Source organism: Spermophilus citellus, assembly GCF_964194105.1.
Source record: "Spermophilus citellus genome assembly, chromosome: 15".
Taxonomy (NCBI): Eukaryota; Metazoa; Chordata; class Mammalia; order Rodentia; family Sciuridae; genus Spermophilus; species Spermophilus citellus.
In genome coordinates, this window is record NC_138195.1 from 47,235,361 (window position 1) to 47,263,151 (window position 27,791).

Sequence of the window (27,791 nt, forward strand, 5' to 3'; positions counted from 1 at the left end):
GTTAACCACAATTATTCATCAAATGGGATAATGATTATTGTAACTGTAGCCCTTTCAGAGAACAGGAAAATCTTTTGGCTGTGGTAGAGCTCTGCACTTAAAGGAAAGCACTGTACAAAATGGTTAATAACAACTGGCCACTCCTGAACTCTCTGTGATACTAAACATTCTATGAAACCTGTCTAAGTTCATTCTCTCAACAATTTTTTAGGTGGTCATTATTCCCATTCTACTGGGGCAAGAAACGGAAACAGGCAAGTTATACTAGCTAGTGAATTGCAGAGCCTGAACTCGAACCCAAACCTTTTACTTCCACCACCACAGGCTGAACAAAGGTCAGGAGTGAGAGCAACTTAGAGACGGAAATCAATGGGGTCAAGGGTCAGCAGGAAGTGGCTACAAGAGTTTGGATCAGAGGTCACTATACGTCACTGGTTGAGGGAGCGTTACTAAAGATAGTTCGACCTAGCCTTCTCAATCGCATCTCAGCTGGTGAGACCATAAAATGATTAGGATATCTGGAAAAAACAAAACCCAAATTAATAAAATTCAGCGGAGATTTCTCGGGGACAGCCATGATGACAGAGAAAAGAAGAGCGCGCGCGCGGCATCCGGGTTCCTAAATGCACGCCTAATGTCGACGTGGCAGAAGGAGTGGTTCAGCCCTGGAGCGTGGGGGAGGGACTTCCGGGGGCGAAAACGACGCCCCCCCTCGGAACCGGAAGTGGAGCCTGGGAGCCTTGACGTTAGGAACGAAGTCGAACCTGGATCTGGAGCCGGGTGAGGAGTGGCATCTGGAGGTTCGGTGGTGGGTAGGAATGCAGAGGAGAAACCCGGGTATTACTGGCCAGATCGGGGTCCCGTTTTAGAAGGAAGGGAGGAGCCTGGGGACGGGGCCTAAGAAGAGACCTTTACCTCACGCATCCAAGACCCAGGATCGGTCCTAGACCCTGCCTTAGCTTCCCGGCCCAGAATCTCGCTCCAGCTTGCTGCTCCCAGCTTGTCGAAGGGTGCTGGATGCTCGGACTCTAATGCTTAATGGACAAGACTTCTCATTGTGGCTTGAGAAGCTGCCTTGGCTTCACAGTCTTGATCCTTGGCGCCCCCAGCCTCCACAGTTCGACTACTTTCAGAGTTCTAGGAAGCTTGCCCCGCCCCCTTGGGTTGTCACCCTCCACTGTCCACCTTGTATGGAGTCGAGACTGGAGGTTGACTTCAAGTTTCTGAGTGTGTTTGAAGAGATTGTTTTCTGGAGAACAAGCTTCATTCCTCCCGACTTCCTCCTGACTTTAGGAAGATAAAAGGAGGGGGACACCTCTCAAGTTTAGTGTCAGTGACCTGTGCAAGGTTTCAGATTTGGAAGACCAGCTCCCAAAATGGCTTTGAATTTAGAATTCTAGTTCAGGAGCAGCTCAACTTTTCTGTAGTCAAGATGGCCTTCTCTAGCAAAGGGGAGAGGCCTATTGTTCCACTGAGGTACCTGTGTGTCCCCTGCCTCCTGGGCCCCTTCTGCCTATAATTAGAAAGATAAGGCTGTTAGAGTAGATATGATCAAATAGTCCTTTTCTTGGAAGGATACTTGAAAGACCCTTTAATTCATTCCTCTGCTGGGCAAGATTATAGTAATTTTGATAGTGGCTTATATTCATAACAAGCACATAAGGAGAGCAGAAACAGGAGAGTTGGAGAAGTGCATTGGGATTTATGATACTTATAGTCCTCTGCTTGATATTTTTATGAAATCTTACATTGCCACCAATGCTTGAACTGTTTCTTTTGATTATGTAAAGATGTTCTTGTGCCTGAATGAACTCAGTTCTAATCTGTTACTTGCTAAAGAGTTTTCAGGTGTTCTTTACATTTGGTGATTTTAATACTTTAGTTCCAATGTCCATGTGCTGTTTTAGTGGAAAATCTGGGGTTGGAGTAGCATTTGGATTATTGCAGATTAGCCAAAGAATGTCATTTCTCTTAAATCAGTTACTCTAAAAGTTTGTCTTTTGAGGGGGAGGGATTTTAGATGGTATGTTTTACTGTAAGCCCCAGGGTTAGATTAAAAATGACTAGCACATTTGCCTCCCATGCTCAAGGCCCTGGTTTCCATCCCCAACACCCCTCCAACACACACACACTAGCATATTAGAGGGTGTCAGTATTTGTTGAATGAATCGATGAGGTGATGCTGGAAAGATGAATGGAAAGTGGAAACATTGTTTCATTTACCTGTAACATTATGGTAGTTCATCAGCTAAAGGACTCCTTGTATGACTAGACACTAGAAATCATCCACTGGGGAATGGAGGCTGCTGCTCCATTCTGATGGGTCTGCCGGAACTTGAAATGTATATCTTTTTGGCATTGAGGAAGCATGGGGTTCAAAGTAACAATCCTTGCTTTGAGGAGAAACTGGGTATTGGCTAGGAAGAAAATGACAGATCCTGTGTTTGTGTGGGAATGATTAAGCTGATCTCTGCCAGATAGGTCAATCTCTTTTTATCTCTGCTTCCTACCCTGAATAGTTGCTCTTTCTTTCAGGAATTTGTTTTGACTAATTATCTTTTGTCTCTCAAATAGGTGAGTCCAAGTCGGGGATGCTTTCATAATGAATGTGAACCAGTCAGCTGCACCTGTGCCGCCATTTGGGCAGCCCCAGCCCATCTATCCAGGGTATCATCAGTCTAATTATGGTGGGCAGCCAGGGACCACAGCGCCCCCCACTTCCTATGGAGCCTATAATGGCCCGGTGCCAGGCTATCAGCAAACTCTTCCCCAAGGTATGTTTCCAGGTTTCTTTGAGCTAAGGAGGGGAATCAGCAGCTTCTGGTTGGATTGTATTGCTCTACAAAGCTGCCTAAGGAGTTTGGGTGATGGGACTGAGGAACATGAAACTGGCTTCCTGAAACTGAAAGCAGTCTATCTTCCCTGTTTTTAGATGGGTGACTGTTTCCACCTTCAGACATCTAGTGGGAGTACATCTTCCAGGTTCAATGGTAGCTCACTTCCTTTATTGCCTCCTTTGGTTGCATTGTTAAGAGCTAAATGGAGCTGTGTTCAGAAGCACAATGCCTGTAATCCCAACAACTCAGGAGGATGAAACAGGAGGATCATCAATTTGAGGCCAGCCTGGGCAACTTAGTAAGACTGTCCCAAAAGGAAATAAAAAGGACAAAGGATATAGCTCAGTGGTAGAGTGCTTGATAGCATGTGTGAGGCTCTGAGTTCAATCCCCGGTACCAAAAAAAAAAAAAAAAAAAAAAAAAGCTAATGGTCATAGATCTTCCAGATCATGTTGACTTAAAACTCCCTAAAATCACTATTTCCTTATATTCATCTATATATATATAGAGAGAAAGAGGGCAGATGTCTTTTGTTGGTCTGATGATTCTGTTTATAAATGACTCTGGCTCAAGTCTGTGTATAAATAATTCTAGGATGAAAAGTGTAGTATTTTTGTGCCTAATTTTTGGTGCAGGAACTATCTTTCTTCTAATGCCATTCCTTTTTCTTGGCTTGAGTTTCCTCCATTTCTTAGATATTCTGTAACATTAGGAAAATAAGACAAATTTGGTCTTGCATTAGATTCAGTGTTTGTTTTGAAGTGCTGTGGATCAAACCCAGGACCTTGAGTATACTAAGCACATGCTCTACCACTGAGATATGTCCCCAACCCCCAAAACTTGATTTTTATATTACTTTTACTTTTTTAATTTTAATTTTATTTTATATTACTTTTTCAAGAACAGTATGTACTTTACAGATTATCCAGAGGGCCTTTTGGAAGGTAGATCTCTGATTAGGCTAACTGAGGACTTAAGATATGCCAAAATATTTGTTGGTTACTTTTTGTAACCTGGGATTTGGTACCCAGGGATGCTTAACCACTGAGCCATCTCCCCATCCCTTTCCTCCCCTCCCCTTTTTTGGGTAGGGTGCTGGGGATTGAACTCAGGGGCATTCAACCACAGAGCCAGCCCTATTTTTTTTTTTTTTAATTTTATTTAGATACAAGGTCTCACTGAGTTTCTCCAGCCTCCTTTTAAAATTTTATTTTGGGACAGGTTCTTGCTAAGTGCTTAGGGTCTCATACTAAGTTGCTGAGGCTGGCCATGAACTTATGATTCTCCTGCCTCAGCCTACTGAGTTCCTGGGATTACAGGTGTGTACCATCATGGCTGGCCCTATTTATTCTTTTTGAGGAAGTAAATTCCATGAAGGTATATGGAAAAACAACAAGGCATCAAGGAGGCATAGGCATAGGAAAATAAATGAAGTATTACCATTTTAATCATACTGTGAAAAAGAATCTAAAGTAGTAAAATTAGATGTCAATTTTTTCTCAGGGGGCAGTATTAGGAATTGATCCCAGGGGTGCTTTACCACTGAGCTATATGTCCAGCCCTTTTTAAAATTTGTTATTTTGAGACAGGGTCTTACTAAAGTTGCCCAGGTTGATCTCCAACTTCTGATTCTTTTACATCAGGCTCCTGAGTTGCTGAGGGTATAGGTGTACACCACCACACACAGCTATGTCCCAGTTATTTAGAAGAGCCTTGGGCTGGGGATGTGGCTCAAGCGGTAGCGCGCTCGCCTGGCATGCTTGCGACCCGGGTTCGATCCTCAGCACCACATACAAACAAAGATGTTGTGTCCGCCGAAAACTAAACAATAAATATTAAAATTAAAAAAAAAAAAAAGAAGAGCCTTATTCTTGGTTGGGACTTTGACTGGACAGAGTCTCCCTTTGCTCTTGACTTATCAACATGAAGTTTGGCTTTCTTTCAAAAGATAGCTTTGTTATTGAGAGGAAAATTTAACTAGTTCTGTTCTGGTTAGTGAGCAAGTTCCATTAATCAGTTAAACCTATAGGCTGGGGACTGGGGATGTGGCTCAAGCAGTAGCGCGCTCACCTGGCATTCGTGCGGCCCGGGTTCGATCCTCAGCACCACATACAGACAAAGATGTTGTGTCCGCCAAATACTAAAAAATAAATGTTAAAATTCTCCCTCTCTCTCCCTCTCTCTCACTCTTTCTTTAAAAAAACAAAAATAAAAATAAAAAAAATAAACCTATAGGCTGGTTCTATAATGTCTAAACTTTACCCAGGGCAAAGCCAAAGGAGAAATAAATTATTTGACCAGGGGTCAGCAACTTTTCAGAAGTGGTTTGCCAAGTAACTGATCCCTGTTTCTGCATTTCATATTGGAAGGATGGCTAAGGGTAGTAGAAGTAGTTTTGATAGCAGCTCCGATGGAAGGATGGAGTTCAGCTTTTGGGAGGACATAGGTGGCAGCACTAATGGGAGGAGAGGCCAACTCTCCTGACTAAACCCTTGGGCAGGAGCAAGGTCTCTGACCTGTGAAAACAGTCCTGAACCTTGTGCTGTTGGAAGCTTCTACACTAAGAAGTGGATGAAAAGGATATAATTAGGAAAAGTAAAATGTATGAAGAAGAGGGTGATAGAATAGTCTCCCTAAAAGGTGCCTTCCTTGGGGCAAGGATATACATCACACATCAGTGGTAGAACATTTGCGTAGTATGGATTAGGGCCCTGGGTTCCATCTCCAGCATTGGGAAAAAAAAAAAAAAAAGGAAAAACAAAAAGGTTCCTTTTAAAGTTTTTTTTTTAGTTTGTTCTACTTAGTTGTACATGAATGCTTTTCAATTCATTGTACACACAAAAAAAGATGCTTTTATTTATAACCTAATTAAGTAATATTATTTGGTTATCTTCTTTTTTTTTTTTTATTTATTTTTTAGTTTTCGGTGGACACAACATCTTTGTTTGTATGTGGTGCTGAGAGTCGAACCCGGGCCGCACGCATGCCAGGCGAGCGCGCTACCGCTTGAGCCACATACCCAGCCCCTTATTTGGTTATCTTCTGATATATGCTCTAACTTTCGAGTTCTAGAGTAAGATCTTTTTCAAAAACTTTTTGTCTAGGGTAAGAACATTAGGCTGGGTGCCGTGGTACCTGCCTGTATTCCCAGCAACTCTGGAGGCTAAGCAGGAGGATTGTAAGCAAGCCTCAGCAACTTAGTGAGGCCCTAAGCAACTTATTGAGACCCTGTCTCAAAATAAAAAATAAAAACAGCTGGGGATGTGGTTTAATCCCTAGTACCAAAAAAGAACATTATGCTGTCTTGGGTTTAGTGGGTAAGTGTAGTGATCATAGGAAGGCCCTACATTTTTTTGGCTCTGGCTGCAGCTTCACCCTAGTTTATATCTGTCTGGCAGAGTACAAGCTTTCTATTGGGCATTCACGTTCAGAATACTGCTATAGCTGGAGTTTCATGTTTTTGGTTGTTTGGTGGTACTGGGGATTCAACTGGGGATTCAACCTAGGGTTGCTCTACCACTGAGCTAGGTCCCTAGTCCTTTTTATTTTTTGTTTTGAAACAATGTTGCTAAGTTATGGAGGCTGGCCTCAAACTTGCAAACCTCCTGCCTCACCCTCCTGAATATCTGGGATTATAGGTGTGTGCCATGAGACTGGTTTGGAGTTGCATATTGATGGTGTCCTTTTCACTGTGCATTTGTGGTATTAGATCAGTGAAGGTCTGAGATTATTGATTCTTACTTTGCATTCCTAGCTCAGGGAGGGGGAGAAAGTTATTTCCCAATCACTTATTTTCTGTCCTTTACCCTCAGGTGTATCAAGAGCCCCACCCTCCTCAGGGGCACCTCCAGTCTCTACAGCACAGGCCCCATGTGGCCAGACTGCATATGGCCAGTTTGGTCAAGGTGATGTACAGAATGGTCCAAGCTCCACTGTTCAGATGCAAAGGTATGTATATGGGTTAACATAAAATTGGTTTGATGAAAGTGGACAGGTTAGGAATATATGAGGATCTATTTCTTTCCTTTTTTCTTTTGTCTTTCTCATAGATCCCTTTTTACCTTTCTCATATATCTCTTTATTTCTTCCCTCTACCCTGTTGTATTTTGTTATTTCAGATCACAGGTGTTGTTGATGTCCAACCCTGTGTATTATTGAATAAGTATTCTTTTGCACATTTTTCTTTTTCTGTGAACATAAGTCTCCTCCCCATCCCCACTGGTGATTGGAACTGGGCACTGTACTACTGAACTACATCCCTATCTCCCCTTTTTTTTTAATAGTAATTTTTTTTTTTTTTTGGTAATTATAGATGTCTTTATTTAATTAATTAATTAATTTATTTATATATATATTTTTTTTTTAAAGAGAGAGGAGAGAGAGAGAGAGAGAGAGAGAGTTTTTAATATTTATTTTTTTAGTTCTCGGCGGACACAACATCTTTGTTGGTATGTGGTGCTGAGGATCGAACCCGGGCCGCACGCATGCCTGGCGAGCGCGCTACCGCTTGAGCCACATCCCCAGCCCCTAATTTATTTTTTTATGTGGTGCTAAGGATTGAACCCAGTGCCTCACACGTGCTAGGCAAGTGCTGCGCCACAGCCCTAACCCCACCATCTCTTTTTATTTTTTACTTTGAGACAGGCTCTCACTAAGTTGCTTAGGGCACCACTAAGTTGCTGAGGCTAACCTGGAATTTGTGATCCTCCTGCTTCAGCTTCCCAACTTTCGGGAATTATAGGCATGTGCCACTGTGCCCAACTCAGAATATCCATTTTTAGCATTGAACATAAACATGGATAAGGCAAACAAATGGGATACATAGATGATAACAGGTGACAAATATACTTAAAGATATAAAATAGGGGAAGGTTGGGATATAGAGCGTGACTGATGAGGAGGTCGGGATATAGAGGGTGAATGATGAGGAGGTGGGAACTTTTTTTTTTTTTTTTTTGTACTGGGGATTGAACCCAGGGGTGCTTAACCACTAAGCCAGATCCCCAGCCCTTTTTAAAACTTCTTTTATTTTGAGACAGGGCCTTGGTAAGTTGCTTAGGACCTTACTAAATTGCTGAGTCTGCCTTTGAACTTGTGATTCTCCTGCCTCAACCTTCCAAGCTGCTAGAATTATAGGCATGTAACACCAGGCTGGGCTGGTAATTGTTTTAAATATGCTGGTCAAACTGGGTGTGATGGCTCATGCCTGTAATCTCAGTGATTCAGGAGGCTGAGGCAGGAGTATCACAAGTTTGAGGCTAGCTTCAGCAATTTAATGAGGCTCTAAGCAATCTAGCAAGGCCCTGTCTAAAAATAAAAATTTTAAAAAGGGCTGGGGATGTAGCTCAGTGGTAAAGCACCTCTGGGATCAATCCCCAGTTTTTAAAAAAAAAAAAAATTCTGGTCAAAAGAAAGATTCTCTGAACTAATTTGAGATTTCAGTGAAGTGATGAAATTCTGGGGGAAGAGTTTCTTAGAGGAAAAACCAAGTGCAAAGGCTTTGAGGTAGAAGTTAATATGGTGGACATGTTGAAGAGCAAGAAAGATCAATATGTGGTAGAGCCCTTGTCTAGCCTGCACAATGCCCTGGCTTTGAACCCCAGCACTACAGAAACTAAACAACAAATCAAAATATAATGAGAGGGGAGCTGGGGATGTAGCTCAGTGGTAGAGCACTTGTCTAGCATGGTCAAGGCCTGGGTTCGATACTCAGTACTGCCAAAAAAAAAAAAAAAAAAAAAAAAATCCCAGGGTTTCCAAAGGCTGAGGCAGGATTCCAAATTTGAGGCCAGCCTGGAGAACTTGACAATACCATGTCTCAAAATCAAACCAAACAACAACAACAACCAGCGGGGTGGGGGGTGGGGTGGGGGGAGAGGCACAAAAGAAAAAGGGTTGGGGGGAGAGAGAGAAAGAGAGACACACACACACACACACACAAAAGAAAAGAAAAAGGGTTGGGGATATAGCATAGAGTAGTTGTAGAGAACTCCTGAGTTCAATCCTCAGTTCTGAAAAACAATTTTTCAAGTTTATAGATCGTTTTTAGAAAATGAAATACTCAAGTTCCAGAAACCAAGTGAAGACTGAATATCAAAGTAACTTGAGTAAAAAATATGATTTTGAAAATCCATATTTAATATTTAAGCAGGTGCTGGGGATGAGAGAAGAGTTCTAGGACTTTCCTGAAAGTCCTAGAATTGATACTTTGGAATTGATACCTTGCTTAGGTAGTTTGTGTTTGGACTTCCAAGAACAGTTAGACAGGAAGCCCTGTTTTTCTTAAGTTGGTATTTGATGAGTAGGGGAAGAAAAGTCTTGGGACTGCAATTGGACATGAAGGAACATTTGGGGATAATAAAAATGTTCTAAAATTGGATTCTGTTTGGTCATTGTGTAACCACAAATTTACTAAAAATCATTGAATTGAACATTTAAAGGTATGGAAATTATGCCCTAGTAGTTTGTTTAAAATTTTGATCTTGGGTAGTAATATTGATGAAGTACCTTCCAGAAGCTAAAGCAAAGCAACCATACTTCCTCAACCCAGGCCATAAGGACTTCTCAGAGGAGGAAAAGCAATTGATTAGAGTTAGTAGAAAGTAATAGGGGACAGCAGATAGAATAATACCTTGTAAACATTAAGGGAAAATAGTTGTCAACTTTGAATTACATATCTCATTAAGAGAAGGCAGGTAAAGATATTTTCAGACTGAGTTGACAAGGTCATAGACTTGATTGAAAAACTATTAGGAGCTGTGTATGGTGGTGTCCATCTGTGATCCCAGCGACTGGGGAGGCTGAGGCTGGGGGATTGCAAGTTTGAGGACAGCCTCAGAAACTTGGTAAGACCCTATCTCAAAATAAAAATAAAATGGGGTTGGGGATGGGATGTGGCTCAGTAGTTAAATGCACCTGGGTTCCATTCCCAGTACCAAAAACAAATCAATCAATCAACTACTAGAGGAGAGACTTACAATAAAAAGAAAAATAAATCTAGCAAGAAGGCTCTTTAAAGAGAAAAAAGAAGTTGAAGAAATACAGATGGAGCATAGATGAATTCTTTTGTAATGCTTAGCTAAAAGGGAGCAAAACTTTAAGGGGGATGTGATATTATTTGGTTGGATTTTTTGAATAGTTTTATTGACATATAATTCACATATCATGCAGTTCACCTATTTGAAGTGTAAAAGTTCAATGAGGTCTTTTTAAAAAAATGTTTATTTATTTTTTTAGTTTTAGATGGACACAATATCTTTATTTTTATGTGGTGCTGTGGATTGAACCTAGCGCCTCACGCACTCAAGGCGAGCGCGCTACCACTTGAGCCACAACCCGAGCCCCATCAATGAGTTTTAATATATTGTAATTAATTTTCATTACAGTTAGTTTTAGGACATTTCTACCATCTCAAGAATAAACATCATAGCTGGGCACGGTGGCACACAGCAGCTTGTGAGGCTGAGGCAGGAGGATTGCAAGTTCAAAGCCAACCTCAGCAAAAATGAGGCACTAAGCAACTCAGTGAGACCCTGTCTCTAAATAAAATACAAAATAGGGCTGGGGATGTGGCTCAGTGGTTGAGTGCCCCTGAGTTCAATCCCCGTACCCTCCTTCCCCGCAAAAAAAGAAGAAACATCATATTATTTTTTAAAAAACATTTATTTTTTTTAGTTGTAGGTGGACACAATACCTGTATTATTTATTTATTTTTATGTGGTGCTGAGGATTGAACCTAGTGCCTTCCTTACACATGCTAGGCGAGCGCTCATCCTCTGAGCCACAACCCCAGCCCAGAAACTTTATATTCTTTAGGTATCTAGCTACTCCTATTTATTCCTCCATTCTCCCATGCCTCCAGTCCTAAGCAACTGATGTTTTACTTTCTATCTCCATAGATTCCGGATTCTGGATTTAATAGGAATAAAATTATATATGATGTGATTTTTTTTTTCTTTTTTTGGGTATTGGGGATTGAACTCAGACACTTAACCACTGAGCCACGTCCCCAGGCCTATTTTGTGTTTTATTTAGAGACAGGGTCTCACTGAGTTGCTTAGTGCCTCGCTTTTGCTGAGGCTGGCTTTGAACTCATGATCCTTCTGCTTCAGCCTCACAAACCACTGGGATTACAGGCTGTGCCACTCTGCCTGGCTCTGTGACTTGATTCACTTATTATAGTGTTTTTCTTCTTTGTGGTACTGGGGATTTAACTCTGGGGTGCTTTACCACTGAATTACACCACCAGTGCTTTTTTATTTTTTATTTTTTTTGAGACAGGTCTCACTTTTAGGGCCCCACTACATTGCTAAATTGCTGGGATTACGGATATGCCCCAGCTTGTTTTCTTTGAGCAGGGTCTGGCTAAGATTGAACCTGTGACCTTGTACATGCCAGGCAGGCACACTACCACTGAGCTATACCTCTAGCAGAGTTGGTTATTTTTCTGAGATGTTGGTATGTTTGTAATGATGAGAATAATCAGAGAGGGAGAGGTTGAGGGAAAAGTGCATTGGAAAGGCAAGTGAGGAAAGGAAAAAGACATTTACATATAATATACACATAGATTGGGGGCTAGGGGGATAGCTCAGTTGGTAGAGTGCTTGCCTCACATGCACAAGGCTCTGGGTTCAATCCCCAGCACCACACACACACAAAAAAAGAATATATACACACACACAAACACACACACGAGCACACACAGCTTGGGCTATACCTTGGAGGCAGGGTGGTTGCCTAACATGAGAAGGCCCTAGGTTCTCTCTCTACCGCTGCCCTCCCTCAACCCAAAAAGTATCTACAATATATAAAGAACTCCTAATCAGAAAGAAAAAGATAATCCAGTTGAAAAAAAGTAAAGGATGCTGGGGCACAGTGGCACATGACTGATCCCAGGGATTCTGAAGGCTAAGGCAGAAGGATTACAAATCCAAGGCCAATCTGGGCAATTTAGTAATACCCTGTTTCAAAATTAAAAGAGAAATGAAATTATAGTTCAGTGCACTTGCCTAGCATGATAAAGGCCCTGGATTTAATGCCCACTACCACAAAAAAAAAAAAAAAAAAAAAGAAAGAAAAGAAAATCCCTAATATCTATCTATATTAAAATGCTTAAAGCCAGGCATGGTAGCACATGCCTGAAATCCCAGTGGCTCGGGAGGCGGAGGCAGGAGGATTGTGAGTTCAAAGCTAGCCTCAGCAATTTAGCGAGGTGCTAGGCAACTCAGTGAGACCCTGTCTCTAATAAAGTACATAATAGAGCTGGGGATGTGGCTCAGTGGTTGAGTGCCCCTGAGTTCCAATCCTTCTACTTGCCCAAAAAAATTGCTTAAGGGCTGGGGTTGTTGCTCAGTGGTTAAAGCGTTTGCCTCACATGTATGAGGCGCTGGGTTCAATTCTCAACACCACATAAAATAAATAAATAAATAAAAATAAAGATTTAAAAAAACAAATACTTAAGCAGCCAGGCGTCTGCCTGTAATCCCAGCGGCTTCTTGGGGCTGAGGCAGGAGGATAGTGAGTTCAAAGCCAGCCTCAGCAAAAGTGAGTCACTAAGCAACTCAGTGAGATCCTGTCTCTAAATAAAATATAAAATAAGACTGGGGATGTGGCTCAGTGATCGAGCACCCCTGGGTTCAATCCCCGGTACCGGAAAAATAAATGCTTAAGCAAATTGTGGCATATTTATTTAGAGGAATAATATTTAGTCATGAAAGGGAATGAATTATACCTAAAGGGAACATCATAGATCATTTTCATAAATGTGGTTGAATAAAAGACAGAAAAACCAAAGAATATGTGTTTAATTATTCTGTTCACAAAAGCTTAAAAAAAAAAAAAAAACCTGATAAAGCACAACTCTTCTATTGAGGAATGTACTAAAGGCCAGAGGATGATTTTTACAAAGTGATGAAAGTAGTTTCTCCTGGGAGAAGGGTAAGGGTTTATGGAATAGATGCATGTAGGGCTTTTGGATGCTGATACGTTCTATTTTTTGACTTTGTTTTTGATTATATGAGTGGTCATATTATAATTACTCAACTGTACTGGTATGTATTTTGTACTTTTTTTTTTCTATTTATAGTATATCTCCCAATTAAGTTGGGAATCAGGTCTAGTGCTTAGTTCCAGTTTGGCCTGCTTACTTTTACTGTTTTAATTACCTATACACTCTGTATTTCTCATTGTTTTGCCATAATACTATATTAAAGAACCTAGAAGCCAGGCGCGGTGGCACATGCTTGTATTCTCAGTGGCTCGGGAGGCTGAGGCAGGAGGATTGCAAGCTCAAGGCCAGCCTCAGCAAAAGTGAGGTGCTAAGCAACTCAGTGAGACCCTGTCTCTAAATAAAATATAAAAAAGGGCTGGGGATGTGGCCCAGTGGTTGAGTGCCCCTAAGTTCAATCCCTGGTCACCCCCCCCCCCCCCCGCACCACCACTGGCAAATAGAAGAACCTTGAGATGCTTTATAAATCATAAAGGTATGATTTTGTATTTATTTATTTAGGTACTAGGTATTGAAACTGGGCATGCTTTACCACTGAACTATCCCCAATTCTTTTTACTTTTTATTTTGAGGTAGAGTCAAAGTTGGCCTTGAACTTGTGATCCTCCTGCCTCACTTTACTGAGTTGCTGAGATTAGAGGCATGGATGACCACACTCATCTATGGTTTGTTTTGTTTTGGGTTTTTTTTGGTGGTGCTGGGGATTAAACCCAGGGCCTTGTGCATTGTGCATGTGAGGCAAGCACTCTACCAACTGAGCTATATACCCAGCCCTGATTTTTTTAAAAAATATTTTTTAGTTGTAGACAGACACAATACCTTTATTATTTATTTATTTATTTGTTTTTTGATTTTTTTTTGTAGGATACAATACCTTTATTTATTTATGTGATGCTGAGGATCAAATCTAGTGTCCCCTGCATGCAAGGCAAGCACTCTACCACTGAGCACAATCCCAGCCCCAATACCTTTATTTATTTTTATGGGTGCCGGAGATCAAACCAGTGCCTCATGCATGCTAGGCAAGTGCTCTACCACTGAGCCACAATCCCAGTCCCATCTATGATTTAAAAAATAAAACAAAACAAAAAACATTTAAATGTGCTGTCTAGTATCATGCAAGTAGCCAACAAGATGTTGCTTGTTAGACCCAGTCAGAAAATACTCAGTTTATGTCTTTTCTCTAGTCCCTTCCTGGGACAGTTCTCAATTATTTCTCAATTAGTACAGAATGCCAAACTCAGCTGATCTGCTGCTCTGATCTTATGCATTTTTTTTTTTTTTTTTTGGTAATGGGGATTGAACCCAGGATGTCTTATCACAGAACTGCATCTCCATTTTTTTTTTTTAAAAGAGTAAAAGAGTAAGATTTATTTAAGTGAGAAGAAAAGAGACAAAGCTCCCGGATGCAAAGAGGAGGCCCAATAGGGGTTGCCCCAGTCCTTTTTATTTTTTATTTTTTTTATTTTTATTTTTTTTTTTAATATTTATTTTTTAGTTTATTGGCGGACACAACATCTTTGTTTGTATGTGGTGCTGAGAATCGAACCCGGGCCGCACGCATGCCAGGCGAGCGCGCTACCGCTTGAGCCACATCCCCAGCCCAATTTATTTTTTATTTTGAGACAGGGTCTTACTAAGTTGCTGAGGGTGTTCTAACTTGCTGAGGCTGGCCTCAAACTTGCAATCCTCCTGCCTCAGCCTCCTGAGTTGCTGTAATTACAGGTGTGTACCACAACACCAAATTGATCTTACAGATTTTTCTAATACCTATCCCAGGATGAAAGAATATGTACTAGTTTAAAAGTTGAAAAATAAATTGCATTTGTTTGATTTCACATTTGTTAAGAACTCATATGCATGTGCCTTTCCTTTTAACCTCTTCAGGGTTCAGATTATAAAACTGAGATAGTTTGTTAACAAAGGATTGAGGCAGAGGAGGTGATAATTTAACTAGCAGATTAAATAGTATTTGACCAAAGGGTGCTAAACGTGTTTTTGGAATGAACCTAGATAAAATAAGATTTGTCACAAATAATCACAATGTAGATAAGCAGGAATGTAATTTACTCACAGATATACAAGTATGCCATACAAGAACTCAGGATTAGTGATGCCAGAAAACAGTATAGCTTCCCATATGATATGTAGCTCCGGCCAGCTTTAAAGGGTAGCACAGCCCACTAGTCACCTCTGTTTTCCTTCTTTTTACAGGCTCCCTGGGTCTCAGCCATTTGGTTCCCCATTGGCCCCTGTGGTCAGCCAGCCAGCTGTGCTTCAGCCCTATGGCCCGCCTCCAACAAGTGCACAGGTGACTGCACAGCTGGCTGGAATGCAGATCAGTGGTGCTATGGCTCCAGCCCCTCCCCCTTCGGGGCTGGGCTATGGTAAGTAGCAGTGACCATTGGAGCATTGCTGTCTCCTTTTTAGAGGTATTAGTTTCTGGGAGTATACCTGAATCCCTTTTATTTTCCTTTTATTTTCTGTACCTCTGAGCCCTAAAAGATGGGACAGTCATACCTGTGCTTCTTTTGTGGGAAGGGAAATGATTTACTGAGCAAGGACACAGAAACACTAGCCTCTGACTCAACCTCTTCTTTTTCTCAGGCCCACCAACGTCGCTGGCCTCAGCCTCAGGAAGTTTCCCTAACTCTGGTCCATATGGCTCCTATCCTCAGGGCCAGGCTCCTCCCCTTAGCCAGGCCCAAGGTCATCCAGGGGTCCAGCCTCCCCAACGATCTGCCCCACCACTGGCCTCCAGCTTCACGCCCCCAGCTTCAGGGGTTCCTCGGATGCCTTCTATGACCAGTCCACTCCTGCCTGGACAGGGTTTTGGGGGGCCCCCAGTGAGCCAGCCCAACCATGTATCCTCACCTCCTCCTCAAGCTCTGCCCCCAGGCCCCCAGGTGACTGGGCCCCCAGGACCCCCACCACCTATGCACTCCTCTCAACAGCCAGGCTATCAGCTGCAACAAAATGGTGAGTTTTTCCCAAGGTCTATCAAAGAAGCCAAAGGCCTCAGCTTTTCAGGTGTTTTTTTAGTACTTGTTTTTAAGTGGTGAACTAGATGGATTACTTCAGGGTATCATTACTAGGATGTGAAGTTTATAAGACATTAGTGTTTCTTTTAGTTCAGATAGTGTCATCTTTCTGTGAATGGCTTCCCCAGGATTAGTGTTTCTTATAATTCTATGTTTATAGAGTCTAGTCTTTTCCCCTGAGTCCTTAAGAAGACACAAGAAGAAGATTTTTATTTTTTTATTTTTTTTATTATTGGGAATTGAACTAAACCCAGGGGGCACTTTAACACTGAACTATATCCCCAGTCCTTTTTATTTTTTATTTTGATGTAGGGTCTTGCTAAATTGCTTAAGGCCTCCATAAATTGCTGTGGTTGACCTTCAACTTGTGAACCTCCTGCCTCAGCCTTCCAAGTCTCTGGAATTATAGGCATGCACCACTGCACCCAGCAGGGAGGGAACTTTTGATTCCATCACCCTGTGCCCTTGTCTTTCAGGTTCTTTTGGACCAACCCGGGGCCCTCAGCCCAATTATGGAAGTCCTTACCCTGGAGCACCCACCTTTGGCAGTCAACCTGGGCCTCCTCAACCACTGCCTCCTAAGCGCCTGGACCCTGATGCCATCCCTAGCCCTGTAAGTAGATGCTCATATGGTCCTGTGAAATGGGTTTCTGTCTGCAGATAAGCAGGTTGACCTAGATGACCTTTTGCTTAGCATTTTTTCTTAATTTTTCCATTTCATTTATCTTCTTATAGGCCTAGAATCTAAATATGATTTTTGATTCTTTGAACTAGAACCTGTAGTTCCAGAAATCTTTTTTTTTTTTTTTTTTAATGGTACTAGAGATTGAACCCAGGGGTGCTACATTTCCAGCCCTTTTTTATTTTGTGACAGGGACTCGATAAGTTGCTGAGACTGGCCTTGAACTTGTGATCCTCCTGCCTCAGTCTCCAAAGTTGCTGGGATTACAGGCATATGCCACTGTGCTTTCTAAGTTCCAGAGATCTTTGAGAGCAGTTTTATTCCATAGCTGCATGGAGAAGGAAGGGAAGCCAAAGTGGAGCTCTGGGTTGAGGGATGAGTTCTGTTACTGTAGGGCATACATGGTCATCTTTGCTCTTCTGTGGAGTAGTAGCTGGGTCTTGTCCATATACCTAGTAGGACAGCATTCTTCCTAATGGTTAGAGCAGGTGAGGATTATCTGATATTAGGCGTTCAGAGCAGGAAAGCTGCACTGATTCCTCTCTGCTCCTACTTGGACAGTGTTGTATAAGGAAGCCCATAGTGCTTATGGTTGATAGGCCTATGCTGTATGTATGGGGAACAGTGATCTATATTGTAGAAGGACAGTGTGTATATAAAGTCTCAATGGGGAAGCTGCTTCTCCCAGGAAGAGGGTGAATTGCACCCTTAGAACCATCAGCAGAATCCTCAGGCTTTCCTTATCAGATTCAGGATAGAGGCTGGGGCTATATTCCCAAGTAGGGTCCACTTTATAGTCCTGTCTGTAACATTGCTATGTCAGTTACCTCACCATGCTTAGCCATTGTCATATTCCATTCTGTTCTCTTCCCTCTTCCTTTGGGGAATCACTATGGTGAGGGAACCTGTTGGCTAAGGGTGACCTGGAAGGATGGAGTAGCTCTCCTATCTTTCCCCTCCTTCAGAGTCAGAAAGAGTGTGATTGGATGTGAGGGAGGCTTTTTTCAGAATAAGAAGAGTCCTTAAATAGAAGGTTTGGCCTTTTGGAGGGAGTATTCCTTGTCTTCCTTAAGGTTTCTCCCATTTAGTCCCTCCTTGTAAACCCTGCTTGCTTCCTATTTGCATCCTTATCTTCTATATCATAGTTTGAACTACTGCAGCCTCTTTATTGGGCTGGAGAGACTCAGAATTTCAGATCTAGAGGGGGCCTGATTTCAGTAGTCTGATTTGGGCTCCAGTTGTTCACATCTAACTCATCAGGGTTGAGAGAAGTAATATCTGCCTCTTGTTCTTTTGTCTCCCTGTATTCCCCTGCTGCCTTTATTATTAAAACACTAAAAGCAACTCAATGAGCTGCCTCCTCAGCAGAAAACCAGGCACAGAATAGACCCTGATGCCATTCCTAGTCCAGTAAGTGCAGGGTGTGTGTGTGTGTGTGTGTGTGTGTGTGTGTGTGTGTGTGTCATCCCTGTGTTAGTGCCATCCATGCATGCCTGTGACCTCATCTTTACCTCATCCACCATATCCATCCCTGTTCATACTTTTTCCTTTGCCCTTTTAAATTCTTACTTTTATAAGCTGAAGGACATGCATGCCTTGAGTCACCACATAAGGAAGAAGTAGCAAGCTGTTAGCAGTACCTTGAGTTTGGGATGGTAGAAGGTCAGGCTGTAAGGGTGGAGCCAGATGGAATGTTAAGCTTGGGTTTTAGTCCTGCTTCTGGCTCTTCCAGGAGCCTGTGTGTGACACGTGATGGAACAGGACAAAGTTAAGCGGTATAATCTTCCATTTTGGGTTTAATTGGTCTACAGCCTGTGGTGGAGAAACATTTGGGTAGGTGGCTATAATATATAGGTTTATCAAATCCCAAATTGGTATTTCTTAGAGGGGAAGAGATAGTTTGTTTGGAATGCGTGGGCCACTTTCTTATCTGGCAAGCCTTTGAATTTGCTATATTTCTAAGCTTCACCCTTTCTGCTGTGGGATAGTTTTATTTGCCCTTTATGTTTTCTGGCTTTATCAAACTCATCTTGAAGTAACTTTTCAAAGGTCACCAACCTACACAAGGGTCTGGTTACCAGCTTTGCATATGCATATTTTTCCCCCTTCACTGTGTTTGTCAAAATATGGGGGTGAGGCTTGAGCTTTAAGAATTGGATATTTATTCTGTCCTCCCATATACACATTGATGCTTACCTGAAAAGGAAGGCAGCATCTGCTTTTTTACCTTACCTGATCATTTCTGGCTGTTTAATTCTCTCCTCACCCTGTCCCTTGTTAATTTCATTGAGTGTAGAGTCATTCCAGGTAGATTCATTTTTACATGGTTACTGCCATCTGTTTTCCTGCTCTAACTCAACATATCTTGGGGAGGATCAGGGATTGGGGAGGTTTGGTGGGGATGGGAGTAGACTCTAACCATGTTTGATGGTCTTGATTAGCGCTAGAGTGGGAGGAATAAGAGGGTATTCACCATTGACTGGGGGCCAGGGGCGATTTATCAAGAAGCTCATATTTAGTGTGGCCTGCCCAGCATCTTGTTGCTGGCTATAGAGTGGAAGATTGGCATTGTGGCATTTGATATGTTATCTAGGAGAGCAGGCCTGTGCATGAGGTGTTCTTGGCAAATCTGCTAATTGCAAATTGCCTATCTTTTTCCTGGCACTCTGGGACCTGGCACTTCATTTTCTTCTATCACTTCACTCATTTCACTTCTTCCCTGCAGATTCAGGTCATTGAAGATGACAGGAACAACCGGGGTTCAGAGCCATTTGTTACTGGTGTACGGGGCCAGGTGCCACCCTTAGTCACCACCAGCTTCCTGGTAAAAGACCAAGGTGAGAAAGGTGTTAACTCCGCTCTATGGGGGCCTTTTGTCCAAGGTTATCAGTTTGTAGATGGAGTTTTTGGTCAGTCTGTAACCAGAGACCAAGTCCTTCTGGTAGGGAAAAAAGCCACCATCAGCTCTAGCATTTGTGGAGGTGATGGGGTGAATTATCAATGGAGAGCTGGTAATTGGAGGGCTCTTGTAATATGACTCATGTGAGACCATCTACCTCCTCCTTCAGGGAATGCAAGTCCCCGATACATCCGATGTACATCCTATAATATCCCTTGCACATCTGACATGGCAAAGCAGGCTCAAGTGCCCCTGGCAGCTGTCATCAAGCCACTGGCAAGGCTGCCCCCAGAGGAGGTAAGTCAGGGAAGGGGCTAGAATATAATGAAAGGGAAGGAGGGGAATAAAGCTTCTTCCTAGATGTGATTCTGACTGTCATGATAGAATAAATCTTGATCAGACAGGAGGGGCAGTATCTTTAGTAGCTTTCTTTCCCAGGGCTTATTCCTGGAGAGAATGATGGGGATGATAGAAAAAGTTTGAGAAATTGCCATGTGGACCAGGGTTCATGGGAGAAACAAACTGTATGAAAATAGGCAGGACCAACTTGTTGGGTGAAGACATCTGGATGTAGGAACCTCTCATTGAATGATCATCACCAGATGATGTGAAATACATAGTTCTATTTTTTTCTTTATAGGCTGGCCTGTCACCCCACATATATAAGACAGTATGTAAGAGACAGGTACATTAGGATCCAGTACTCCGTCTCTTACCTAGCTTGGCCCCTGATCTGTGTCACTCAGTACCTGGAACCAGCATGATAAAAAAGAGCTAAACAGCTGAACTTCTAGACCTTATAGATAACTTTATGTTCATTCTTTACTTATCTAACTTTAGAGTTCTCTAGAACTTGGAAACTCAAGATTCAGTTTGTAGTCTGCTTCTTTTTTTGTCTTCTTTTGTTTTTTTCTTCTCTTTTTCTGAGTCCCAGTGGAGATGGTTGGACACTGGTCTCTTATCTCTTATTGTGATATCTGCCTGAGACATCAGTAGGTATCAAAATTCTACTCTAGGTGAAAGGAGAGAAGTGTTATAGATACTTAGGGATAGAAGTAAGAGTCAAGATCCCTATGGCAGGAGTGGAAGGGAATGAATATAGGACCAGAAACAATAATCGTGGATATCTTTGGCTTTCTGTGGCAACCCTTGGCTTGCTGTGATTAATTATGCAGTCCTTTTTTTTCAAAAAGAAATTCATTCTGAAATGGGGAGTAAGAAGAGGGAACTATGAAATTTAGACTCAGGGACATTTTCCTTTGGTCAGTACCCTCAGTCATTTGTCCTCATTCTTTTCCACTGTACTCCTTCCCCAGGCAAAATATCTGAGCCATGTCCCTTCTCCCTCCAGGTTGTTCCTCCTCATCTGTTGCCTGAACCCACCATACATACATGTCTGAACCCACCATAGCTTCCCTCCATGTCTGAGCCCCTCCCCTTTGCTTCTTAGGCTTCGCCATATGTTGTGGACCATGGGGAATCTGGCCCTTTACGCTGTAATCGCTGTAAAGCATACATGTGCCCCTTCATGCAGTTCATCGAGGGAGGGAGGCGCTTCCAGTGCTGCTTTTGCAGCTGTATCAATGATGGTATGTCCATGGAGGCTGGGATTCAGGGGGAAAGTCTTGATTGCATCTCATTGTTCTCTTTCTAATTAGATAGATGAGAGTCCCTTTTTCAGGAGCTGGGGAAGTAGGGCATATGTTGGGGCATTGGAGTGATATGGGGCAGCTCAGCTAAGGTCAGATGTACTAAGTTTGAGAGTGGACCTTTGAGTAACATACTGCATACTCCCCACAGTTCCCCCCCAGTATTTTCAACATCTGGATCATACCGGCAAACGTGTGGATGCTTATGACCGTCCTGAGCTATCCCTGGGCTCTTATGAATTCTTGGCCACTGTAGATTACTGCAAGGTGAGGGAAGGTAGCAGGGGAGGAGTAATGGGTGGAGGATAATGAGACAGCTCAGAATTGCTGTTATCATTTCCCTTACCCCTTTGTTGTCCCCTTTCATGCCGACTGCTTTCTAGTCAGCTGGCTTCCTTACCATACCCTTCTCTCCCCATTTCCTTCCTCTGCAGAATAATAAGTTTCCTAGCCCTCCTGCCTTCATCTTCATGATTGATGTTTCCTACAATGCCATCAGGACTGGTCTTGTGAGGCTTCTCTGTGAGGAGCTCAAGTCACTGTTAGACTACCTACCTAGGTGAGAGTAATGGAGCTGAGGTGCTTCCTTTGGTGAATGGTGGGTTTTGGGGGAGTTGACTGAGCAGATGAATCCGGATCTTATGAAGTTGTGGATGGTAGAGAAGGTGCCAAGTCTGGGTAACAAATATTGCCATCCACAGGGAGGGCGGGGCAGAAGAATCAGCAATCCGCGTTGGCTTTGTCACCTACAATAAGGTGCTCCATTTCTACAATGTGAAGAGTTCTTTGGCCCAGCCACAGATGATGGTTGTATCTGATGTGGCTGACATGTTTGTGCCACTCCTGGATGGCTTCTTGGTCAATGTCAATGAGTCTCGGGCAGTCATCACTAGGTAAGAGCCAGATTGTGGGGGTGAAGAGAGAGTGGGGAAGGCCAGGGAGTTGGGGTCAGTAGGTGGACAGGGACTGTGGCTTCAGGAGTTTCAGAGTCTGGGGGCCAGATGATTCTTAAGAGAATTAAAAACTAAAGCATATGGAATCTGAATAGCAATTTTGGTTATTTCCCATTGCCTATCTCTTTAGCTTATTGGATCAGATTCCAGAAATGTTCGCAGACACAAGAGAGACAGAGACAGTATTTGCCCCAGTTATCCAGGCTGGGATGGAGGCTTTGAAGGTAATTGTTAGAGTCCTTGTTAACCTCCTCTGCCTTGCTTTTTAATTCTTTTTTCTGCCTTACATTCCTCTCACCATCTTTACCCTCTGGGATAGAGTCTCCATTTCTTCAGTGATTGGTGACTGTCCAGCAAGTCAACCTTTCTGACATAGTTGGTGCTTAATAAATGATAAGGGAAGGAATAAATGAATAAAAAATGAAAATGTAGTGCTGTCTTCTTTCCTAGGCTGCTGAGTGTGCAGGGAAGCTGTTTCTGTTCCATACATCCTTGCCCATTGCAGAGGCCCCAGGGAAGCTGAAGAACAGAGATGACAGGAAGTTGATCAACACAGACAAGGAGAAGGTGTGGGACTGAAAGGTGGGGGGAGGACTTTTCAGTAGAGGGAAAGGTGATGACTCTTCCCAGTGTCTTTTGTGTGTGTGTGATACTGGAGATTGAACCCAAGGCCTAGCCAACCTGTTCCACTACTTCCACATGTTTCTATCCTGTCCCAGTCCAAAGCCCTCTGTGGACTCTTTTTTTTTTTTTTTTTTGGTAGTACTGGGGATTGAACCTAATGACACTTTACTACTAAGCTACATCTCCCATTTTTTATTTTAACACAGGGCTTCTTTAAGTTGAAAAGAACTTGTGATCCTTCTAACTCAGCCTCCCAAGTCGCTGGTATTACAAGCTTGGGCCAATGAGCTGCCTCTTAGCCAATTTATATATATATATATATTTTTTATTTTTGAGACAGGATCTCATTAGGTTGCAAGGCTATCTTGAACTTGTGATCTTTCTGCCTCAGTCTTCCAAGTAGCTGGGATTACAGGCAAGCACCACTGTGCCTGGCTTTGCTTTTTTTTAAACAGAACTTTGTACTACTATTGTAAATTCCTAGGCAACGCTCTGAAGTCTTACAAGTATTTGAGTATCCATATTACATATATTTCCTTAAAGAGGGAAGAGCTGAGAAATTTGAACATTTTTTCTGCTCCTCCCCAGACTCTGTTCCAGCCCCAGACAGGTGCCTATCAGACTCTGGCCAAAGAGTGTGTGGCCCAAGGCTGCTGTGTAGACCTCTTTCTCTTCCCTAACCAGTATGTGGATGTGGCTACGCTCTCTGTTGTGCCCCAGCTCACTGGTGGCTCTGTCTACAAATATGCTTGCTTTCAGGTATGGTGTGGAATTCTGGGTGGCATATGGCAGCAGATCTTAGAATGACTGCTTACATATGGAGTGGCTTCTGAGCCGCTGACTCATTAATAGGAATTGTGTTAGAGAAATGTAAAGAAGGGAGCTCTGCAAGGGCAAGGTTAGGAGCAAGGTCTTTGCTGTCAGAACTGGGTTGATACTCTGGCCCCACCACATAATAGCGCTGTAACACAGGAAAAAATTTATTATCCCTTTTTTTGTTCTTTCATCTCTAAAATGAAAGAACATTTTAATACTTATTAATTAGGATTTATCCACAGAACGAAATAATCATATGTAAAGCACTCTGTGTGGTACCTGGCATGTAGTCAGTGCTTTAAAAGTATCACTATTATCAATATCATTGTTAATCATCTTCAATGTTATTGTTATTATAATTAAGCAGGCTTGTGGAGTGGAAGGGGTACAGGGAAACTGCAGGGTAAGTTATATGGTTAGTGATATGACTCTGGGCCTGGGCGACTGCAGGTGGAGAATGATCAGGAACGGTTCCTGAGTGACCTGCGTCGTGATGTACAGAAGGTTGTTGGCTTTGATGCTGTGATGCGGGTCCGGACAAGCACTGGTCAGTCCTGGTTGAAGAGCAGTTGGGGGGTTAAATCTGAGAGGAAAGCGTGTGGCACCTGTCATACCTTTAGTTGTGACCCTGTCTCTATGTGGCCTCAGGTATCCGTGCTGTAGATTTCTTTGGAGCATTCTACATGAGCAACACAACAGATGTGGAGCTGGCTGGGCTAGATGGGGACAAGACAGTGACTGTGGAGTTCAAGCATGATGATCGGCTTAATGAAGAGAGTGGAGCGCTCCTGCAGGTGGCAAGCGGGAGGCAGGGGCTAGGGAGGAAGTACTAGGTGAGGAGCAGGTAGAGAGATTCAAAGAAGCAGCTGGGGGAGGGTTGGCTTATACCTTTTCTTCTAGTTTAATGATGTAGCAAAGGGACAGTTTTTCAGAGGACTTTTGTGAGGGAGGATGTGAGTTTCCCCTCTCTCTTCCTCTAGTGTGCCCTGCTTTATACCAGCTGTGCAGGGCAGCGTCGGCTTCGTATCCACAACCTGGCCCTGAACTGCTGCACCCTGCTGGCTGATCTGTATCGGAACTGTGAGACTGACACACTTATCAACTACATGGCCAAGTTCGGTGAGGATAGGCATAGGGCAGGATGGGATTGGGGCTGAGAGAAAGGCCCAAGATGGTCAACAATTCGACATTCCTGGGTAGGTCTGATGGTGGGAAGGCTCATATGATGTGGCTGACCGATAACTGCTATTCCCCCTTCTCCACCCAGCATACCGGGGTGTCCTGAACAGCCCTGTGAAGTCTGTGCGTGACACTCTTATCACACAGTGTGCCCAGATCCTAGCCTGTTACAGAAAGAACTGTGCCAGCCCCTCCTCTGCAGGACAGGTGGGGCAAACATGTCAGTGGAGGGGTTCTTGGGACAAAATTTAACACTTAGGAGGAATTTCTCATGATCATTAATTTTATTCCAATAACTCCTCAGTTGATCCTTCCTGAGTGCATGAAGCTACTCCCAGTTTATCTGAACTGTGTGTTGAAGAGTGATGTCCTGCAGCCTGGAGCCGAAGTCACTACAGATGACCGTGCCTATGTCCGACAGCTGGTTACCTCCATGGATGTGGCCGAGACAAATGTCTTCTTCTATCCTCGCCTCCTGCCATTGGTGCGATTGAGGATTGGGGTGTGAGACATGGCACTGAGATAAGGGCCTCCTAAGAAGAAGGAATTGGGGGGGGGGGCTGGGGTTGTGGCTCAGAGGTGGAGCACTTGCCTAGCATGCGTGAGGCATGGGTTCAATCCTTGGCACCACATAAAAATAAAATAAAGAGGGCTGGGGATATAGCTCAGTTGGTTGAGTGCTTGCCTCACATGCACCAAGATCCTGGGTTCAATCCCCCGTGCCACCAAAAAATTAATTAATTTTAAAAATTTAAAAAAGGATATTGTGTCCACCTATAACTAAAAAAAACTTTAAAAAGGAGGAGGAATTGTGGGTGGGAGAGTAATAGTATCTCTGTTTGATACTAAGGAATTTGTTTTAAGTACATTTCACACTGAGAATTACAGAGTGAGTGGTGTCTAGGGGCTTATCTTTTTTGAGTTCTGTGTGTATGTGTGAAGGGGGCAGGTATGTCTTATGTTCCTTGGTAAATTTTTGCCCCCTTCCTTTTGTCTAGACAAAATCTCCCATTGAGAGTACCACTGAACCACCAGCAATCCGAGCATCAGAAGAACGTCTAAGCAATGGCGATATATATTTGTTGGAGAATGGGCTCAACCTCTTCCTCTGGGTGGGAGCCAGTGTTCAACAGGGTGTTGTCCAGAGCCTTTTCAACGTCCCTTCCTTCAGTCAAATCACCAGTGGCTTGGTGAGGATAAGGAGTCATGGAGAATATGGGTGTGGAAATACATTTTGTGGTGTGAGTGGGAGCCAATAAAGTTAGTGTGTGGGGCCCCTTGCATAACAGGGAACACTTATGGGGAAAGGAGGGTACTGTCAATCTTTACTCAGGCTCTCAGATAATGCATAAATCTGTGTTGCCCCCTTCTTGACTGAATTATGAGTACTTCATCACAAGGAGGTATGGCTTTTGTGTTCCAGAGTGTTCTGCCAGTTCTGGATAATCCACTGTCGAAGAAGGTTCGAGGCCTCATTGATAGCTTAAGGGCACAGAGATCACGGTACATGAAGGTAACACTTCTTTGAAGCCTCTTATTTTTCAATTTTTTGTGGTACTAGGGATTGCACCTGGGGAGCTCTACTACTGAACTACATCTCTAGCCTGTTTTATTTTTTATTTTGAGGGTCTCACTAAGTTACTGAGGCTTGCATTATAAACTTGGAGATCCTCCTGCCTAAGCCTCCCAAGTAGATGGGATTATAGGCATGGACTACCATGCCTGGTTAAACCCTAAATTTCTTGTCAAGTCCTCACCTGGAAGTGGGGTGGGGAGTGAGTGAGTGATTAGATCATGAGATTTCTAGGCATGCTTCATTCCCTTTGGCCCTGCCTCATGACCCTGCATTCTGGCCATAGCTTATCGTGGTGAAACAGGAGGATAAGCTGGAGATGCTGTTCAAGCACTTTCTGGTGGAAGATAAGAGCCTGAGCGGGGGAGCATCCTATGTGGACTTTCTCTGTCATATGCACAAGGAGATTCGGCAGCTACTGAGCTAAAAGCAAATGGGTAAACGGCATAGGGTCCCAGGCCAGCTTCCAGAAAGTATCCCAGGATGGCAGAGAAATTGGGACAGTTCCATATCTTATAAGTCATGTAAGCTGACCTCAGTCTCTTTGGGGGGAGGGGGAGATATAAGGAGACACCTTCTTTCTGGGCTTAAGTAATCCTACCACTCTGTCATGTCCTGCTGATGGAAGGTGCCCCTATCCCCTCACTCTATCCTCCTTTTCCTGCTAATCCTGTCGTAATGAATGTAGTTTTTCATTTTACTGTATATGATTCGGTGTTGGGGGTTTGGAGGCACCCAGACCCTGGCAATATTTTGTCCCTTTGGACCAGCCTCTGAGAGGAGAGGGGCAGGCAGGAAGGAGTGGGGAATCCCAGGTTACTACAGGGGGTGGCTAATTCAGCTTAGTGTCATCAACTTCCTATATTAGGGATAACACATACAGATACACAAGAGCTGGGGTACAGACCATAGGTGGTGGAGAGAAAAGTGGTTGGTCCTTCTTGGGCCTGGAGGTCAGCAGCCAAATCACAATTATTGAGGGTGGTTGATTAGCTTTCTCTGCTTCCGTTGTTTGTGTTCTCTCCCTTGCAATGACTGGTGATTACTTCATGGATAGAAGCACGTTGTCAGAGATGAATAAGCCTGGGAATTGAGTTGCAAAATATGTTTTCACCTGGGAGAGGTACCAGCCTCCTTTTCAGCTGGAGAGGCCTCAACACTGGATGGTTCTGTAGGGAGCCTGATCATCAACTTGCAATACCTCACAGAGCCAGCCCACATCCCACTCAGCTTCCACTGGCAACGCAGCTTCTTCAAGCCAGGGGTCGTTGGGGAGAGACAGGTGGCTGAAGCCCTGTGCTCTTTCACCAGGACACCACTTGGGCTTTGGGATTGACTGAGTGGCTGACAGTTATCTTCCAACCCCAACTGGCTGGGGCAGGACAAGGGCTAGTATTGAGGGTTAGCCAAGCTTGTCTGCTCCCAGCCTGGGATGCCCCTGCTCTGGACCTCTCATTTCTCTTCATTGGTTTATTTTTCAATGCATCTTTAATTTGTAAAGAAATAAAACAAGATGTAACCAGTAGCCTCAT

At 43.3% G+C, this 27,791-nt stretch overlaps 1 protein-coding gene across 4 annotated transcripts; it reads left to right on the forward strand.

Annotated features, from left to right (window-relative positions):
- Positions 1-555: 555 nt before the first annotated feature.
- Positions 556-27,784, forward strand: SEC24C (SEC24 homolog C, COPII coat complex component). 4 transcript variants are annotated; one of them, XM_081267828.1, is made up of 24 exons: positions 556-808; positions 2,575-2,774; positions 6,650-6,785; positions 15,058-15,230; positions 15,451-15,822; positions 16,361-16,497; positions 17,908-17,976; positions 19,292-19,403; positions 19,635-19,762; positions 20,916-21,054; positions 21,266-21,381; positions 21,549-21,673; positions 21,816-22,007; positions 22,198-22,291; positions 22,518-22,634; positions 23,280-23,450; positions 23,958-24,054; positions 24,156-24,301; positions 24,488-24,626; positions 24,775-24,893; positions 24,991-25,170; positions 25,685-25,876; positions 26,110-26,199; positions 26,546-27,784. In XM_081267828.1, the coding sequence occupies exons 2-24, from the start codon at positions 2,603-2,605 to the stop codon at positions 26,684-26,686; spliced, it is 3,357 nt and encodes a 1,118-aa protein (XP_081123954.1). In that variant the 5' UTR covers positions 556-808; positions 2,575-2,602; the 3' UTR covers positions 26,687-27,784. The 4 variants fall into 4 exon arrangements, with proteins under 4 accessions (XP_081123954.1, XP_081123955.1, XP_081123957.1 ...); XM_081267829.1 differs by having other exon boundaries at positions 557-808; positions 17,932-17,976; XM_081267831.1 differs by lacking the exon at positions 15,451-15,822 and having other exon boundaries at positions 557-808.
- The last annotated feature ends 7 nt before the right edge of the window (positions 27,785-27,791 follow it).

What these genes read in the sequence shown, in the direction of transcription:
- SEC24C (XM_081267828.1), top strand. Translation starts at nt 2,603, where the DNA reads ATGAATGTGAACCAGTCAGCTGCACCTGTGCCGCCATTTGGGCAGCCC. An exon ending in TCCACTGTTCAGATGCAAAG is followed by an intron (nt 6,786 to 15,057) that starts GTATGTATATGG and finishes TTCTTTTTACAG; the next exon opens with GCTCCCTGGGTCTCAGCCAT. An exon ending in AGAGATCACGGTACATGAAG is followed by an intron (nt 26,200 to 26,545) that starts GTAACACTTCTT and finishes TTCTGGCCATAG; the next exon opens with CTTATCGTGGTGAAACAGGA.